Source organism: Rhyacophila brunnea, unplaced genomic scaffold (assembly GCF_057557595.1).
Source record: "Rhyacophila brunnea isolate RB1 unplaced genomic scaffold, BYU_Rbru_1.0 scaffold_16, whole genome shotgun sequence".
Classification (NCBI taxonomy): domain Eukaryota; kingdom Metazoa; phylum Arthropoda; class Insecta; order Trichoptera; family Rhyacophilidae; genus Rhyacophila; species Rhyacophila brunnea.
In genome coordinates, this window is record NW_028232816.1 from 1,428,169 (window position 1) to 1,446,081 (window position 17,913).

The 17,913-nt window shown below is 32.4% G+C and overlaps 1 protein-coding gene across 4 annotated transcripts; it reads left to right on the forward strand.

The window, feature by feature from the left end:
* The first annotated feature begins 6,637 nt into the window (after nucleotides 1–6,637).
* On the forward strand, nucleotides 6,638–8,190 carry LOC147074146 (uncharacterized). 4 transcript variants are annotated; one of them, XM_085943692.1, is made up of 4 exons: nucleotides 6,638–6,775; nucleotides 7,235–7,346; nucleotides 7,441–7,584; nucleotides 7,821–8,190. In XM_085943692.1, the coding sequence occupies exons 1-4, from the start codon at nucleotides 6,765–6,767 to the stop codon at nucleotides 7,866–7,868; spliced, it is 315 nt and encodes a 104-aa protein (XP_085799818.1). In that variant the 5' UTR covers nucleotides 6,638–6,764; the 3' UTR covers nucleotides 7,869–8,190. The 4 variants fall into 4 exon arrangements, 1 of the variants encoding a protein (XP_085799818.1); XR_015070225.1 differs by having other exon boundaries at nucleotides 6,644–6,854; nucleotides 7,441–8,190; XR_015070227.1 differs by lacking the exon at nucleotides 7,235–7,346 and having other exon boundaries at nucleotides 6,641–6,775; nucleotides 7,441–8,190.
* Nucleotides 8,191–17,913: the final 9,723 nt, after the last annotated feature.

Genomic DNA, 17,913 nt, shown 5'->3' on the forward strand with positions numbered 1-17,913 from the left:
GCATTATGAAATCCATCATGTTGATAAAAAGAAAGGGCGCAAGTACACATCCTTGCTTGACTCCTTCCGTGATTTCAAAGAGGTCACAGGATGTTCCGGCTGCTCTCACGCGACACTCTGTTTTGGTGTAGAGAGCACTTATCACGGTGACCAGTTTCCGTGGGACACCATAGCCTAGCAGAATTTGCCACAGAGACTCACGATGAGGACTGTCAAATGCCTTTTCGTGGTCCACGAAGCAGCAGGCGACAGGTATATTCATCTCTTGGTACTGTTGCAGGAGGCATCAAAGAGTTGAAATATGCTCTGAGCAGGACTTCCCCGGGACAAATCCACTCTGCTGCGCAAGCAAAACGTCCAGCATGGGACTTCTAATCCTGTACAGGAGAATCTGCGCCAACACCTTCCCGGGAACGCTGAGGAGAGTGATTCCTCTGTCATTATTACAGTCTTGTGGGTTACCCTTTTTGTGCAGAGTAACAATGGTACCATCCCTCCAGGCTTTGGGGCACTGCTCCCTTTCCCACACCTCGTGCAGAGAGTTTTATTTACGGATAATTAAAAGTTGTGGTGCTACGTGAGAGACCGACATCCAAGTTCATTCCTAGTATCCTTGTTGACAGCCCGGTCCATATTCTGAGCTAGCCGCTAGCCGGGTTACGTCACTACCCTACTTGATGCGGTATAAAGGCTACAGAATGTTGTGTGGAAAAATGTGGAGTACCTACATAAACTTTAACACGTAGGTATTAAGAAAACGTTATTTCCAATAATAACGCCTATAATATGGTAATAATAATATCCTTTCACGTTAGCTACGCACCTATATGTACCGTGCATCCAATATTGCGGCTGTCAGCACGCTTTGTTAATCTTGGGCTATACGGCCCGACCGCCATACCCTGCTTCAAAACATTAGTCCACTGCGATGGCTTTTACATTTTTTTTATAATTTAATGCTATTTATTATTCTGTTCTGAAGTAAATCCGTTAAAATTAATCTACCTCATATTAGTAGGTACCTGCAGTACTTAGTAACATGTCACGTTCTATCGTACAGGATGTTGTAATAACAGAACCCATGTAGTGGAGAGGGGCGCCTTCAGCCACTTTTAACAAGACTATTTTTCACAGCCTGGGAATATAATATTTCCACGTTTCTCTGGTAGTTAATACATTTACCTACCTAACTAAGAAAATAGTTTAAATTTTTTAAACTCTAAATCTAAAATAAATCTAATATATTTGCTCTGGAAAAAAGAGAAACTTGCTGAAAGTGCCCCATGGCCGGGGCACTTTCAGCCATTTCATGTTTCAGAGAGGGGTAGATTCAGCCACTGTAACAATGTAAGGTTAATTGAAAAAAATAGATAAAATGAATGTCAATCTTTATTTTAAATGATTTGTGGAATATATAAAAATATAAAACAGGACATAATAATTATTATGTACTTAGGTATGATATTATTTTATATTAAAATTAGAAAAAAACATATATAAATGTGCATGATTGCATTGTTCGTGCTGTTCCATTTGTCTGTACAGGTTGCAGCGATTTCGCGACAACGTCATTGAGATTTATAGATGCGATATCTTACAGCGTAAAAAATTGATCACATAATCACGATCCATTTTCTCAATCACATTTCCCACACAGTAAACACTCATAGACTTCGTCAAAAATTTGATTAAGTATCAAATAATCATCTTTTTCGATCACTTCATTGTCCAATATTCCCATATCACATAAGAGTACTTATATCGCCCTCTTCTGCACTCGCTAGACATAATGAATCATCTGACTCAAGCATCATGTCAGAATCAGAATCACTAGAAGAGGATGAATATTTAGGTTTTTTATTCTTTGAAGAAGTATTTGAAAAGATGTTTTTCATGATGCATTTATTTTTTTCTCATTCTAACCATCTGAAACAACATTAAAGTAATATTAACACCTTTTAGGGGCAGATTCACCCATGCTGATTGTACCCAGGCTGTTATTGCTGAATGTGCCCCGGGTACTGTATTTTTAAAAAAAGTTGTCATATACCAACAGCGAAAGGGTGAAGTTAAATTTTTGATACAAAAGTATTCGTTTGTTTAATCGAATAAGCAAAAAAAATATGAAACTTAAGTACAAAACATAAATCACAATATAAGCTGCAGTGAAAATCTTACCTTTGAGTATGAAAAACACACTTTATTTTTTTATATTTTTTCCAATGTAGAAAAAACTCCAGCGACAAGCTCAGATGACAAACGGAAGTATTGTCAGTTATAATATATTTTTTCCACAATTAATATTCTACAGGGCTAGGAAATAACATGCATGGCTGAATGCGAACATATGCTGAAACCGCCTCCCTTTCACCTACCTATAAATAATGTTGTTATGTATGTTATGAGGACTCCTCAGAGCATTTTATGACTACCCGTCATCTAGGTACTCTCCAACTAAAATGACAATTGAAGGAATGACCAACAAAATTACAATAGGTACTTGAAACATCCAAGTACAGCGACATTTATATTTACATAATTATTATAGAATAATTATTGGTGGGTAACCACAATCAATTATGGTGTCAGTGGACTCGGTATGTACGAAGGTAAGTTTGAAATACTAGTCCATCCACTTAAGTTGGACCTACATGTTGATAATAATAAAACTGCAATAGATATGTTTATGTTGACATAGCTTATTATTTTATATCTTGTTTTAAAAAATAGGTAGGTACACAGAAATACAATATTATAAATATAACACATTATGAGCAGAATTTATTTTGCAAAAAATCATGCAGAACAAAGCATTTCTGCTAGTAGGTAACTATTAATAAAATATTATTTTGACTTCACTTCATTCTAATAAATGATTATTTTAAAACAAATATTTTTGTTAAATATTGATTTAACATTAAAAAACGGTTTAGAATTTAACAAATTGTTTATATTTCGATATATAACTAAAAATAAAAACACGATAATAATATTTTGGTTTTTTGTATTGAAAAAGGATTATACATGAGAAATGCTTACCTACATTTATTGCAAGGAGGTATGAGGATGATGAGGTAGGTAGATGGACTTCAATGAATCGAAGGTAGATGCGTGTTTGAGTAAATAACCGTTATTCTCCTCAACAATACTTGAAACAATTCTTACAGACAATATATTTAGTATTAAGATTAAATTGATAAAGTTAAATTATAATGGAGTGTTTCTATGAGAAAGGTTGAGCTGAATGCGACGAGCAGAGATTTGACCGTAGGTTACAAGGATTTGACGTGTGTTATCAGATTCGCTCCGCTTTGAGCTTTTATAGAAATTATAACAAAGAAAGGTTATCTGAAGTCAGAGGCAACGACCGTTGACCAGATGTCACTTCGTCGCTATAGGATTTGTTTCCCGAATATCCATTTTTGTCGAAATCGACGTTTTAATGCAGTTCAATTTCTTTTATTGAACTCTACCGAAATCATTTATAAAAACAATATATTTTTATCTAGGAACAGAGATATTTTTTTAAAAAACCCGAATACGCCATGTTAAGTTACAATTACTCCGTGGTGTCCTCCCGAATGTCCAACTATTCGTACCTGAATATCCAAGTTAATTTCGGTCGAAATATATCTCTGGCTGAGTGTTTATTTCCCGAATATGACTTTAGCCAATCAAACCGCGCTCACGCCGTGCATCTCGCTCCTACATTCACGCTGTCTAGCTCTAAAACAATCACGCCCACTTTCATATTTTTCGGCCGTCCGTAGACTTCTTTCAAATTTCGTCTTATTGATATTGTTTTTAACGTTACTATTGTTTTAATAATGAATTCATCAAATTTCAAGAGATCATTCATAGCTGATATAATATCACCAGTTCGCCCTGAACTAGAGTTAGAACTACAGTAGAGTTGTGGAAGTGAGTATTTTAACCTAAATGACTGCATTTTGTTTTGATAAATGACACAAAATCCCAACGGTTATATGAATTCTACAGTATGACCCGGCAAGTACTATGACGTAAAAAATAATTATTATTTCAAATTATTATTAATCAAACATTGTTTGTCTTTATTTTACTTTTAATCTGAAAATAAAGGCGATGCTATTATTTATTTTTGAATGCGCTGATAGTTAATTTAATTTAATACGTATGATAGTAACTATTTATTTGGTGGATATTACATACTTAGGACCTACCTAATATTAGCAGCCAATGGTAATTAATTTATACATGCTATTATTTTGTGTTGTTTTTCCTTACAATAGTAAATATATAATATTTATTTGGTGGTTTGTAATAAGTTTAATTGTCAATTATAGAAATATATAGATATAATAATATACAGATATATATAGATTTTTTTTTTTTTTGGAAAAAGTATAAATATAAAATTGTTAGCAAGTACGAGTAAGTACCATCATAAAATATTAAAGAAATGACCGTGACGTTGGTTAGTAATTGAAGTAGTAGATACCTTATAATACATTTTCTCAGAAGTGATTTAAAAAAATTATGTAAGTATGTTCAATTATTAGAATGGTACATTCTTAAATCTTGTGAATTATTCGTTCAATAAAAAAATAGTTAATTACTTAAAAACTATTTTATTACTTAATCCGAAAAAAACCGAAAAATCGATTGCCGCATGTTATTATTACATACGAACTTGGGTAATTACTATCATTAAGTATTTAAATAGTAGACGTAATTATTAACAATTATCATGTAAATAAATATAACATTTGAGGCGCTTACTTTTTGACCACTCAGTCATCCGTGGGCCGTGCAGCAATACGCTACGGTCTTAAATCCCTAACGTCCATGGTTTGTCCCGAATATCCATTATTCTGAGAGAGCGCTAAAAATTTCCCGAATATCCACAGTGAGTACTTGTAAATAAAACGCATTTTCTGTGCATTTAATGATTTATACCAGTATATTAGACTTGGAATCTATTCTTAGATAATGTTGCAATCATACAGTACAGATAGAATGATTGATACATCTACTGATATTAAAATATACGACAATGAAAATTGTTTTTCGTCTCCTGTAAAATTGACATTTGGTCTATTCGGGAAACAAATCCTATAGCGACGACTTGTTTACTGTGAGTTGCCTAAGTACAAGCAAATCTGATAAGTTCGCACATTTCCGGATTGCTTTATATGGCAATGCAATGCTTAATAATGCATTCATCGTTACAAAGTTGCTAAATAATTCTTATGAATAATTACATTTTATCAAGAAAGCAAATGTGTTATGATGAAATTTGATGTCTTGCAAATTGCTAAGTGAGTTGATTGACCTGGCGTCATGCCGTCAGTCAGATTGTGTGAATCATGAAACACGCCTTTCTTATCAACTAGTTTACATAGTAACAAATATTATTAGATACTTAAATATATTATGATAATTTATATCTAATGATGAGGTTCCATGCTAGTCACCTCACATTTTCCAAAAAACATACGAGAGATTTCTTTGTATCATGTGATGACAGTTTAACTAAAGATCTTTATCTTATTTTTTTCATTTATATCGAGCAAATTGTGATTTCGTGTCACCAGAGTATGTGGAGACATTCGAACGGCTATTGGCCAAAATGGTCATTCTTTGAAGTTGCCGGTAAAAAGAACGAATCAATGGGTAAATAAAAAAATAGAAAAAATACACGTTTTCTTATCACATGAATTGCCTATTCATTTTGTGTGTTTTCGTCTCACCAGTCCTGTATGCATAGGAAAATGGAATTCTAATGGATTTAAGTTTTGTACAAAGTATTGGTACATTACAATTTAAATTCAAATTCCATCGAGTACCTTCGGTCGATAGTATTAATATTATAAGAAATATGATTCAATAGGTAATTTTATTATGCTTAGTTCATTTACTGGTTTCTTTCATGTTCATTTTTTAGATCTTGTGTTTAATTACCTGATTTTACAAGGTTTTTCTTAGCTTGCAATCGATTTTTAACTACCTAACTTCCCGACTAGCTAGACTATTGAAACTTTTAGAATATAATATCAGAACACGATGCCAATGCATTTTTTTTAATACTTTTAGCCATCTCTAAATAGAATTGAATTCATTTTCATTTAATTGTTTTGTACGAAAAGTTATTTCGACACCATCATTGGTTGCTAAGCGGATGGTCCTAGCAACTAAATTATTATTATATACGTGCGTTACTATGGAAATCAATAGGAATGTCAAAGTGTCATTTCAGTACTATTTCTATAAAGCCTTCCCCAAACCAAAGCGAATATTCGCAGCGAATTCGCAACGCCCTCGCTCTCGCTGTCGCTACCGCTTGGATTTGATGCGAATTTCGCGTTTGGCCCCACACCAAAGCGTCAGTGACGCAGCCATAAACTAAATAATTTTATTTACGCGCCAGATTTAAAATTGTAAATAATATTAATATTTTACGCCAAATATTCTATAATTTTTATGAATTAAATATGAAAAATATACGTACACTATAGCGCTTTCAGAATTGCTACAACTTTTACCCACTTTGCGTAAAATGTATTTTAATTATCTGAAACAAGGTTGCAGCCATAGACTAAGTTGCAGCATTGGATGCAGCCATAGACTAAATACATATACGAATGTCAAAGTGACAGTTGTTTGTTGACAAAATGTACACGTCTTCTGAATGCTTATTACACGCTGAAGATATAATGAGATGGCGTGCGACAAATTACATCGACATTTAATATAACCTTACTTTATGACCGGGCAAGATTGCCATGGCTCATAGGTAAGATAGATTTACTCAGTTTCATAACTGCACATATTATAAATAAGCATTTACCATGAAGGGTTAACAGGATTTGAAGGTAATATGCTATTGAAATAACATGTCTCCTTTATTTGAATTGTAGGTTTTGACTATTTTGCGTTTCTACGCAGAGGGAGCGTACCAAAAACGGGTAGGCCAAGTCTTCTGCGCAATGAGTCAGGCATCAGTAAGCAGATGCATAGGAAACGTGTCCGATGCTATAATAGCAGTGCTTAGTAATACTTACATAAAGTCGCCATACAGCGCTGACAGTCTTTAGTGTTGTGTTGATACCCTCTGATCAATTTATACAATATTACAATGTACATGTCATGTAACTAGAGTAACTGCGCATAGACACAACAAGTAAATTACCTACTCAATAAGAATTTAACGGGAATATTATTTTGTGTCGGTAAAAATATTTTTTAATTTCAGACTTCAAGAAAGGGCAGGTTTCCCGAAAATCATTGGGCGCATTAACTGCACCCATGTGCGAATATACCCATCATACTTGGAGACTTTCAAAAATGAGCGCAGAAAATTTTCTGTAAATGTGAAATTCGTAATAAAATCTATTTTGTTTCTGATACATTCATATTCATTACGTATAATATCATAACATGACATTTATTTTTATGCAGGTATCTGACATGGACATTCTGGCAGTGAGTGCCAGATTTCCTTTGAGTGTTTATGACCAATTCATATTTAGTGGATCGTTGGTAAAAACTGAAATGAAACATCTACAGAACGACAAGAATTGGGAATTTTGTTCTATTAGGGAAGTATGTTAAACTTTACTTTACTATGGCAGTACCAGTAACAAATATTTTTGTTTGGTTTATATTCATCCGTATTTTGTATAGGTACTTCAAAGGAATCAAAATTTTGCATAGGTATGAATATGATATTTAATGAAACAGTTTTTTTAATTATTTAAATCCTGATTTCTAATATTTTTACAACTTTCAGTCGAAAACATATTCAAATTAACAGACTGTGTATATTGAAATCATTCTAGTGCCACCATAGGCCAGCCAGACTCACTACACGGCTGCCCGCTGTTTGACCAGGGATGTGATTGAGTGTTTTTGGATAATGGACCACACCAGATCGCATAGCTACAGCAACAAGTGCAAGACCAACCGTGGCTATACATACAGTATACATGTATATATTAAATATAATTTATGTATATTTATTTATGGCTTATACACCAAAACAAAATATGTCACTTAACTGTACTTGAATATTTTTGCAGGATCATTCAATAAAAAATACTTGGTTTAGGTTTAGGGTAAGCTCTACAGAATTGCCCTTGAGAATTGAAAATATGATTTTTTTATATGTGGTCCGGAATTGTTGGTCTACTAGCAATATACAAAGGTCGCCGACAATGCTTGTGTCAAATGTAAATGGTCTCTAAATTAAATTTAAATTATAAACACGGTCGATGTGAAGACAGAATGGGGTGACCAAAAAATAATATCTTCTAATATAGGTAGGTACGTAAATGTTACTAAATTCAATTTGTTAATCAACTGTTTGGGAGAAAGTATTGCAACCAATATGATGGTGACATTTTCAATTATGTGGTTGCCACAATATAAACTTAATAATATATTAATAACTTTTTAACCTGAAATTGTCCGAGAATTAAACATACGAAGGATGTTGAAATGCATATCTACCTACATTTTTATTTCATGTGCTATCCAAAAAACATTAATAATGAATAGTGTTTATTTGTAATGTTTAGGACCTACGTATTAAAAATAATAGGTATTGTTTAATTCTAATGCATATTTTTTAAAACGTAGAATTTAGTGTCTGCCTATTATAAAAAGAAAGTGACTTTTTATTGACTGCGCAACTTCACTTTTATACTAGTGAAACAAGTGGTAGGTAGAACCATTATTGCATGTAAAGGCAATGGGCGAAATAATTTATATCATGAGTGCCTAAAAATAATTATTAACATACAGTCACTAGATACATTATTTTTTTATTAGTCCACCCGACTGGCGGGCGACGCCAGGGCTGTCGACGCAATTAATTATATTGTACTTTTTAAATTTTATTTATAATATATTTTATTCAAGTTTTGTGCATCTAATGCCGGGTCTACACTGGCAACATGTCGCGCGACATGTTGCCAATGTGGACCCTGCATAATATCCACTGTGGTTCACGTAGTGGAATGGACCTGTTGTTTCTGGGGTCAACTAATTCAAGAAGTAAACACCCATGATGGAATTTTTCTAGTATTAGTTGCATTATATTCCAAAACTCATTTTGGATTTTATAAATGGAAATTTCTTGGTGTACATAGTAAACAAACCTACGAATAAAAAAAGACAGGAAGGAACATACTGATTCATCGCCATAAAAACTGGCAACCAAATTCGCCATTTCGGAAAGCGATGACTTTGCGAAAACAAATATCGTGTGGTCTGCACGTGTGCGGTAAACTTAAATAGGTAATTTTGTGTATTTTATGTTTGTGTATCATGCATTGTTGGCCATATTTTCCGGTCTTTCTTGATTGCCGTGACACAATATGTTCCTTCCAGTCTTTTTTATTCATAGAAAAAAACAGTATGTTGTATTAGTTATATAACGTATTATGAATCTGTAATAAAATAATACACAATTAAAATATTTTCAAATTGAAAAAAACACATTTTCATAGCTTTGAGCCGTGCTCACTCATGAATGTCGAATATTCTTCATTTAGGTAAGTATATACAAATTTTGATGTTATCTTGCAAATTAAACAGGTATCTGACCTTTTCACTATATTATACATGTACCTACATGCAAATGTATTGTTTTCAAATAATTGATATGGATTATATTTATCATCGTATTATTTTCTATTTCGTATCAACCTACGCTCAATTTGAATTATGTAATAATAATACTATGACGAAATTCACATTTAAAAAATATTAATGCATATAATATTTTGACAGCCCTGTTTTCTGATCGACGGACACGTGCAGTTGTTTATCAAATAATAATGTGTAAGACGGCCGACAATGCCAATAATATTTTTTTTTTTTTAAATAAAATCTCCGATGATTAGTGATTTTTGCGAAAATATCGATTTAAATTAACGTCCTAACGACGCCGATGTCCTTTTGATACTAGATTATATTTCAATCTCCTCCTCTTGAGCCCCCTCTTAAGAAAGTTTTAATAATCATTTTGCACAGAATACAAGAAAAATATTTATATAATTATTAGAATTACAATGAGCTTTAAAAGTAACACGATATTGTAATAAAATGGACAAACATGAAAAAAAATAACAATAAATTGTATATAGATAGGTAGACAGGGTTCAGATGATTCTGGCAGTGTAGGCGACTCATTTAGGTGTCAGTATTGTTACTTTCAAATGACAATAACACCGTTCCAATGTGATTCGGTCGTGCCAGAAGAATCTGTCCTTCCTCTATTTAGTAACCGGGCGTTTTACAACTTTAAATGAAAATTAAGTGGGTATATAGATAGTATATTTTTTCTAGTATAATATTATTTAATTAGGTGACTTTTTATTTCTTTATTACTTGAAATGGTGTTTACATGGTAGATGGATTATAATGGTTTTGAAATATAGTTATTTTGTTAATTCTACTTTAACTGAGTCATTTACCTTGACAGCTGTTTCGGCACATAAACTCATTTTCGGAACATTCAACAATAATTTGTGATTATAAAAGAGCTACAGGTCACGTAGCAAATTAAATACGCTTAGTTAAATAATAAATACGTACCAAATATTTTACAAAATACACCACATACATCCATCGAATATGGTATATAAAATACAGATTCAAGTATCAAATAATTCTTGGATAAATAGATGTTTATGTAAGTATATGTTTTTTTAAATACTTACATGATACTGTGTTGTATAGCATTTAAATTTATATTTTTGATTTTGATTTACATACTTAAATGTACCTACATAAATTTGTAATGTACAGTAGGTACTTAATTACATTTTTAACATTAAGAAATTACCATTATTCGATTCTATCCACCCGCCATGTCTATAATCACCCCAACGCTGGATAGAAAGAGACATCACACAAAATTGGCTGTTTGATAATAAATGGTAGTTGAAAAATATTTTAGAGTATGATTATGTCCATAGAAACAGGTTTTAAGTCATTCATGTTTGTCCGAATAATGTGTAGCAGAAAAATAGAAATTTTAAAAAGGGTCTATTCAGTATTCACCCCATTCTACGGCAAACATTTTTCTTAATAAAAATAGGTACATCAATAGAGGAATCATAAAATGGACCTTGGCCCTCACCCACGCCTTATTCATCCTTGTATATTATATTATCACACTTAATGTTTTGGAAAATTCATTAACATTGTGCACAATTGCCACTTTTGTTGATTGACACTTCACTTAGTTGATCTCTTTGTTCACATGAAGTACAATAAAAGTATGTAGCAGCGAAGAACTAGATACCGAAAATAGTGGAAGGAGCTAGAAGAGGCTTTCATCTAGCAGTGGAACGACCCCGACTGATGTTGATGATGAAATATTATTTTATTCCTGTTAATGCCGGGGGTTTCATTTTTAATTTCTTCTGGTGCTTTGTACCTACGTTGAAAGGTTGAAAATCTTTGCTAAAATTAAATTCATCACAAAGCATTAGTATATCTCCAACATCATTCAGGTAGGTATCCATGTGGGTCTATTCTATACTTATCGAACACTAAATTGATAAATAGTATCAAACTAAGGGTAGGTTTGTATCAAAATATTAGCACTTATTGTAACAATTACACGAAGCCGGTTTTTATTGTTGCAATAAGTGCAATATTTTAACAGCAGCAAGATAGGTGCTGTTAAAATATAGCACTTATTGCAACAATAAAAACCGGCTTCGTGTAATTGTTACAATAAGTGCTAATATTTTGATACAAACCTACCCTAAGTTTGATAATATTTATCACTTTAGCGGTCGATAAGCATAGAATAGACCCATTGATGGTAATATAATATTATGTACTTAGAGGAGGTACCTGACCTTTATATTTACATGCACATAAAATTATTAATCTTATTGCCTAATGCAGACCAAGATATACCTCCCTACGTAATATTACATGAACAGAAGTTTAAGAACATCTCAATTAAGTTTAAAATGTTTGTAGGTATACAAATTAATGTGAAACAGAAAACATTGGTTATGTTAGGTAGGTACATGGAACATGTAGATATTATCTTGGTTCGCGGTCGGCACTGGGCAAAACCAGTTTATTAGCTCAATATACCTATACATAATGAAGGAAATATATAGTAGGTATATAGGTACATAATATCGTTTTTGTGATTGAGGTCTCTTGAGATCAAAAAACAAACACAACCTAGGTATGTCCTACTGTAAATAACCCGATAGTAAGTAGTTAACCTTACAAAATACCACAATGACGACATGGAGTACCTACTTATCTACCTATATGTATATTATATCTTTAGCTACAATAGAAATGCTATGCTGCATAATGTTAGATGCAAAAAAATAATCTTAAAGACTACCTATCTAACCTAAAAAAATATTATCAAGATATTATCGACGAATATAAAATGGGTATTTACGTGACCGATACCGAATATGATTGAAGTAGGTATTGTAAATGATACCTAATTATAACATTATTGATATGACTGCTCGAAAGTCGAAACCAAAACGTCAAACGATCGCAATAAGTTACAACTGTCAGTGCACTAACAATCAAAGTTATAAAGTTTCTGTTATTAAAGGCTGTGCATGACGCAAATTAATAATATGTATTTTTTAAATATCGGGACCTTAGATTAAAGTTATTTATTTATAATAGCGTATTCATCCTGTCAAAATACTTTACATACTTTGGTTAGACAAAGATACCTACATAATATTATATGACGACCTTCATACCATTTTCAACAATTTCCCTGCCAATTTCATCCCATATCTTATCTTTCTTTCTTATGTTTTGTAGTCACTGTAAGTATCTTATCTATGACTAGATCACTGTCAGAGAAATCATAAAGGATTGGATATTTCCGGACCAACTCGATCAGCTGCTCAATATCTTCGCCATTTTGATTTTACTAATTCGCTTGGCGAAATCTGTCCGCCGCGAATAAATTCGCTGTCGACAGAGTTCCCGAAAATCGCAGCGAATATTCGCTGCAAATTCGCACTCAAGACGCAAGGCGGTCGCGCAAGCGTGCTCTGTCCCGTAAGCCAATACGAGCTTGATTGGCGAATAATTCGCTGCGAATATTCGCCGCGAATATTTGCTTTGGTGTGTGGAGACCTTAACGTACAAATTTTTTTGATCGTTTGTCAAGTTTATATGATTCAACAGAAAATTTAAAAACGTTTAATATAAAAAGTTCTTTTTATCTTGTAAATATTTTTGTGTTGATTTTATATATTAAGTATTTTTTTATTGAACGGAAATCTCTTGCAAATTCTATCTATGAAATTCATAAATCTACACAAGTTATATGTGAGTAGGTACTCGTACAATATTTTTTGGGAGAACTATAATAATAAAATATAATGTATAATGAAATTTTACAATTCTCAATAGTTCTCAAGTGTGCGGACTATCATACATATTGGTTAAACCAACGCATGGTTAAACACATTTGCGTGAACCAATGACTGATGGTTTCAAGTCCATCGGGCGTCGTATTTCTATATAAAAATGATTTTTACTTAGTAGGTATGTATTTCAGGTGTTTTCAAAATATGAATATTCCTTATATTGGCTTTTTATCAGAATGAGTCTTTGGTGTCTTTTTGAGATAATCTGGTGATGCAGATGAGTATAAACGTCATGACATTAATAAAAATTTTGACCACCAAATGGGTCATTTTATGTCTCTTCATGCGATAAGACTGTTTACCTGAGCAATTTTTCTTGACACATCTTTGCGCTAGAATTGATTTAAAGAAGGTTTAAGTGATATTTAAAACATTTAATAAAGTTTAGTGACTAAATATAATAAAAAAATCATCACCAGTACGTTCTGAACTCACAGAAGAATATTGTGCTAGAATTATTATATATCGTGCGATGAATCGATCATACAAATATACGAATTCTCCGTTAACTCACGTAAACTACAATTGATTACAAAAATAAATTCTTTTCTGATCAATATCAAAATATGTGAGTACGCTTTTCCTATTAAAAACCTCTTTGATTTTAATGCAGTGCTATTTAGTTACCTATGAAGTGTTTATGGCTTTGATTTTCATATTACTTTTAAAAAAGCACCTATAATTTTGATCAGAATTGGTAGTTGTTTTGTTGCATGTTACTTACTATATATACGTGACTTTTTTAAATCAATATATCATGTGAAAGTAAGTACCTACCTACCTTGACAATAATTTTAAAATATATAATTTTAATACGCGATTATCATTGAACGCGGGACTTATGGCATAAAAAATCATGTAAACGATACACCTAGCTGTTGCTAAAATACTTTTAGAATCATAAAGATATTTTTAAAACCTTGGAAAAAAAGTAATTGGTTAATTTTCAATATTAACTGAAAAATCTTAGTTTTTTACCTGCTTAGGTCACATCGTTACCTGCGACTCAAATTCAACAAATATCGAAAAGAAACTGCCAACTTATTTATACTAAAGATAGTTTAGCCATGGTATTGTTAATCTACTTAGGTATATTTGTTATTGATATAGCATTAAATTCAAAACGACCAAACACGACAAAAATCGTGTAATGTCTTAGGGCCGTATGTGTGAGATTCCCAAATTCTTTATAAGCTATTTAACCGATTTTCAATCGAATAGCTTATAAGACTGTTTGTGACGTAAGCGATCTGACGTCACGCGCCATTGAAAATGGCTACCTACCTCAGCTGTCACTTTCAAATGTCATTTTAATTTTGCAATCATTGCAACAAACGTTTAGTTGAGGTCCTTGTTCGTTTTCTAGATTCTGTAAAACATTTGCGAACGCTAAAAACAGTTCCTAGTCATGCTGTTTACAAAATACGTATAGTTTTGATCCCTAGTCTATAATCTAGATAGTAGGTAACTGATAAAATGCCTCGTTCCTATTTTGCTTGCAATATTTCTCATGGAGACATAAGATGGACTTACGTAAGAAAACGATAAAATATCTCCGCTAAACCACCGCAAAAATATGTACCTACTGCTGTATCTGGCATTAAAATATACAAGTGGAAGCATTTTGCGTTCTTCAAAATAGGTACCTATCTACCTAGTTAATTATTGTAAGATAACTGTAATAAACAAGGCAAAACTCTTAAATACACTGGAAATATCAATAGTGTCATACGGTGATTGGTATAAATGATAATATTATACAGAGATCTAAATCATTTGCATTTACTGTCATTTATTCTTATTGTGTTTTGACATTTCTCATAATAATTGAAGTCCCATTGAAGTGAAGTTAGTCATAATAATATTCAGTATTGCCATATATTCAGTATTCAGTATTGCCACCAAATGGAAAAGTTTACTGGCAATACACCCTTTCGTACAGTAGAATAATTTTAAAATACATGTGATAAAATAGCTGATAAATTATTTAAAGTTCATAATAATTATTCATGTATAATTATTAAATTTATATGGTACCGTTCGCACACTTTCAGACACATTTACAATTTCAAAATTTTGAATTATTTATCGGGGAATGAAATTTTATAATACGAACACCAGGACAAATGAGATCTCACATTCGTGACGTCACTTAACAGCTAATTACGTTTGTACTCATGCATACAAACGTGCAGTATATAGCCTATAAGGTTTTTGGGAATCTCATGCATACGACAGTTAGTATAATCAATTTTACAAATTTAATACACTACGTATGCAATATTTTGCATGCGTATAAAATTATACTCAATTAATTGTATTGATTTCTGGACAACCGTTTATTACAACTCTGTAGTTTAGGACGACTAGCATTACCAATATAGTTTGGAAGCTCTAATCTCCACAATGTTGAGTTATTGCAGCTAAAGTGCAGTATATTATGCTATTAAAACATACAAATTCCTCCAAATTTATGGAATTTGACACTATAGATTTGTAATTGCACACCTCAGATTTAAATGGCCTTCCAATTTAATATTTAATTTTATGTATTTTAATGCTAGTTGATCTTACACATGAGTAATTGTAATACATCATCTTAAAATGGCTTTTTAGCAGAATGAGTCATTTTATGATACTCCATGCTACCTGACTGTGCACATGAGTAATTGCACACATCACATTTAAATGGCTTCTCCCTAGAATGGGTCATCTTATGTTTTTTCATGCTACCTGACAGTGCACATGAGAAATTACACACATCACATTTAAATGGCTTCTCCCCAGAATGAGTCATTTTATGTTTCTTCATGCTACCTAACAGTGCACATGTGTAATTACACACATCACATTTAAATGGCTTCTCCCCAGAATAAGTCATTTTATGTTTCTTCATATCACCCGACAGTACACATGAGTATTTGCAGACGTCACATTTAAATGACTTTTCACCAGAATGATTCACATTTTTATGAAACTTTAAGTTACTTGACTGCACACATGAGTAATTGCACACATCACATTTAAATGGCTTCTCCTCAGAATGAGTCATTTTATGTACCTTCATGTTGCCTTAAGTGACACATGTGTAATTGCAACCATCACATTTGAATGGCTTTACACCGGAATGAGTCATTTTATGATACTTCATGCTACCTGACTGCACACATGAGTAAGTGCACAGATCACATTTAAATGGCTTCTCCCCAGAATGAGTTATTTTATGTTTCTTCATATTACCTGACCGTATACATGAGTAATTGCATACATCACAATTCAATGGCTTTTTTCCAGAATGAGTCATTTTATGTTCCTTTAAGTTATTTGGCAGTACACATGAGAAATTACACACATCACATGTAAATGCCTTATTACCAGAATGAGTCATTTTATGTTTCTTCATATTACCTGAATGTATACATGATTAATTGCATACATCACATTTAAATGCCTTATTAGTAGAATGAGTCATTTTATGTATCTTCATAGTATCTGACCTTGCACAAGAGTAATTGCACACTTCACACTTAAGTGGTTTTTCTCCAGAATGAGTCATTTTATGTCTCTTCATATGACAAAACTGCTTACATGAGTAATTACACTTAACACATTTATACAGTCTTGCAACGGAATTACTTGTTTTTGCCGAAGTATTTTCATGCAATAATTTGTGAATGTTCATTAGGACGAACGATCCAAAAATATTATAGCAGATACTGCACACAAAATTATTTTTATGAAACGATTTCTTTTCCAATTTTATAACAACCTCTTTTAGTTCAGAATTTGTCACATTCGATTGAACAATATGATGTTTAGCAGTGTGGCAGATCACGTTTATATCACTAAACCTTTCGATGTATTCCTGGACATCTTTCTTAATATACTGTTCGTCAATCTGTATGTCTTCCCAAGTATCTTGGACATCAGTCATCTCCGACGATGATGAGAGTCTCCCAATGCTGGCCGTTACTGAGCTTCCAGTGACAAACTAAAAAAAACAACCATGAACAAAGAAGAATCAGTTAGTGAGACAGGACATTTTTACAACGTTTTTATTAGGTTGTATTCTTATTTGTCCTGTGGTTATCTATCCAGTACAAATCTTGCAACTAACTTCCCGACTAGCTAGACATTTAAAACTTTTACAATACCTATATCAGAACACGATGCCAATACATTTTTAATAGTTTTAGCCATCTTTTTGTTAGAATATATTAGAACACGATGACAATGCATTTTTTAATACGTTTAGCCTACTTTAAGTAAAATTGAATTTATTTTCAAATAATTTTGTTTGGTATGAAAAGTTATTTCGACACCATTATCGGTTGCTAGCAACTAAATTATCAATATATACCTACGTGCGTTACTATGGAAATCGACATGACATGTCAAAATGATATTTCAGTATTATTTCTATGAAGTACAAATTTTTTTGATCGTTTAAGCTAGTCAACAGAAAATTTTAAAACGTTGT

Bases quoted from the DNA above. Each gene is read 5' to 3' on its own strand.
- LOC147074146 (XM_085943692.1), top strand. The intron at 7,347-7,440 runs GTAAATGTGAAA...ATTTTTATGCAG, and splicing joins ATGAGCGCAGAAAATTTTCT to GTATCTGACATGGACATTCT. The intron at 7,585-7,820 runs GTATGTTAAACT...AAATCATTCTAG, and splicing joins AATTTTGTTCTATTAGGGAA to TGCCACCATAGGCCAGCCAG.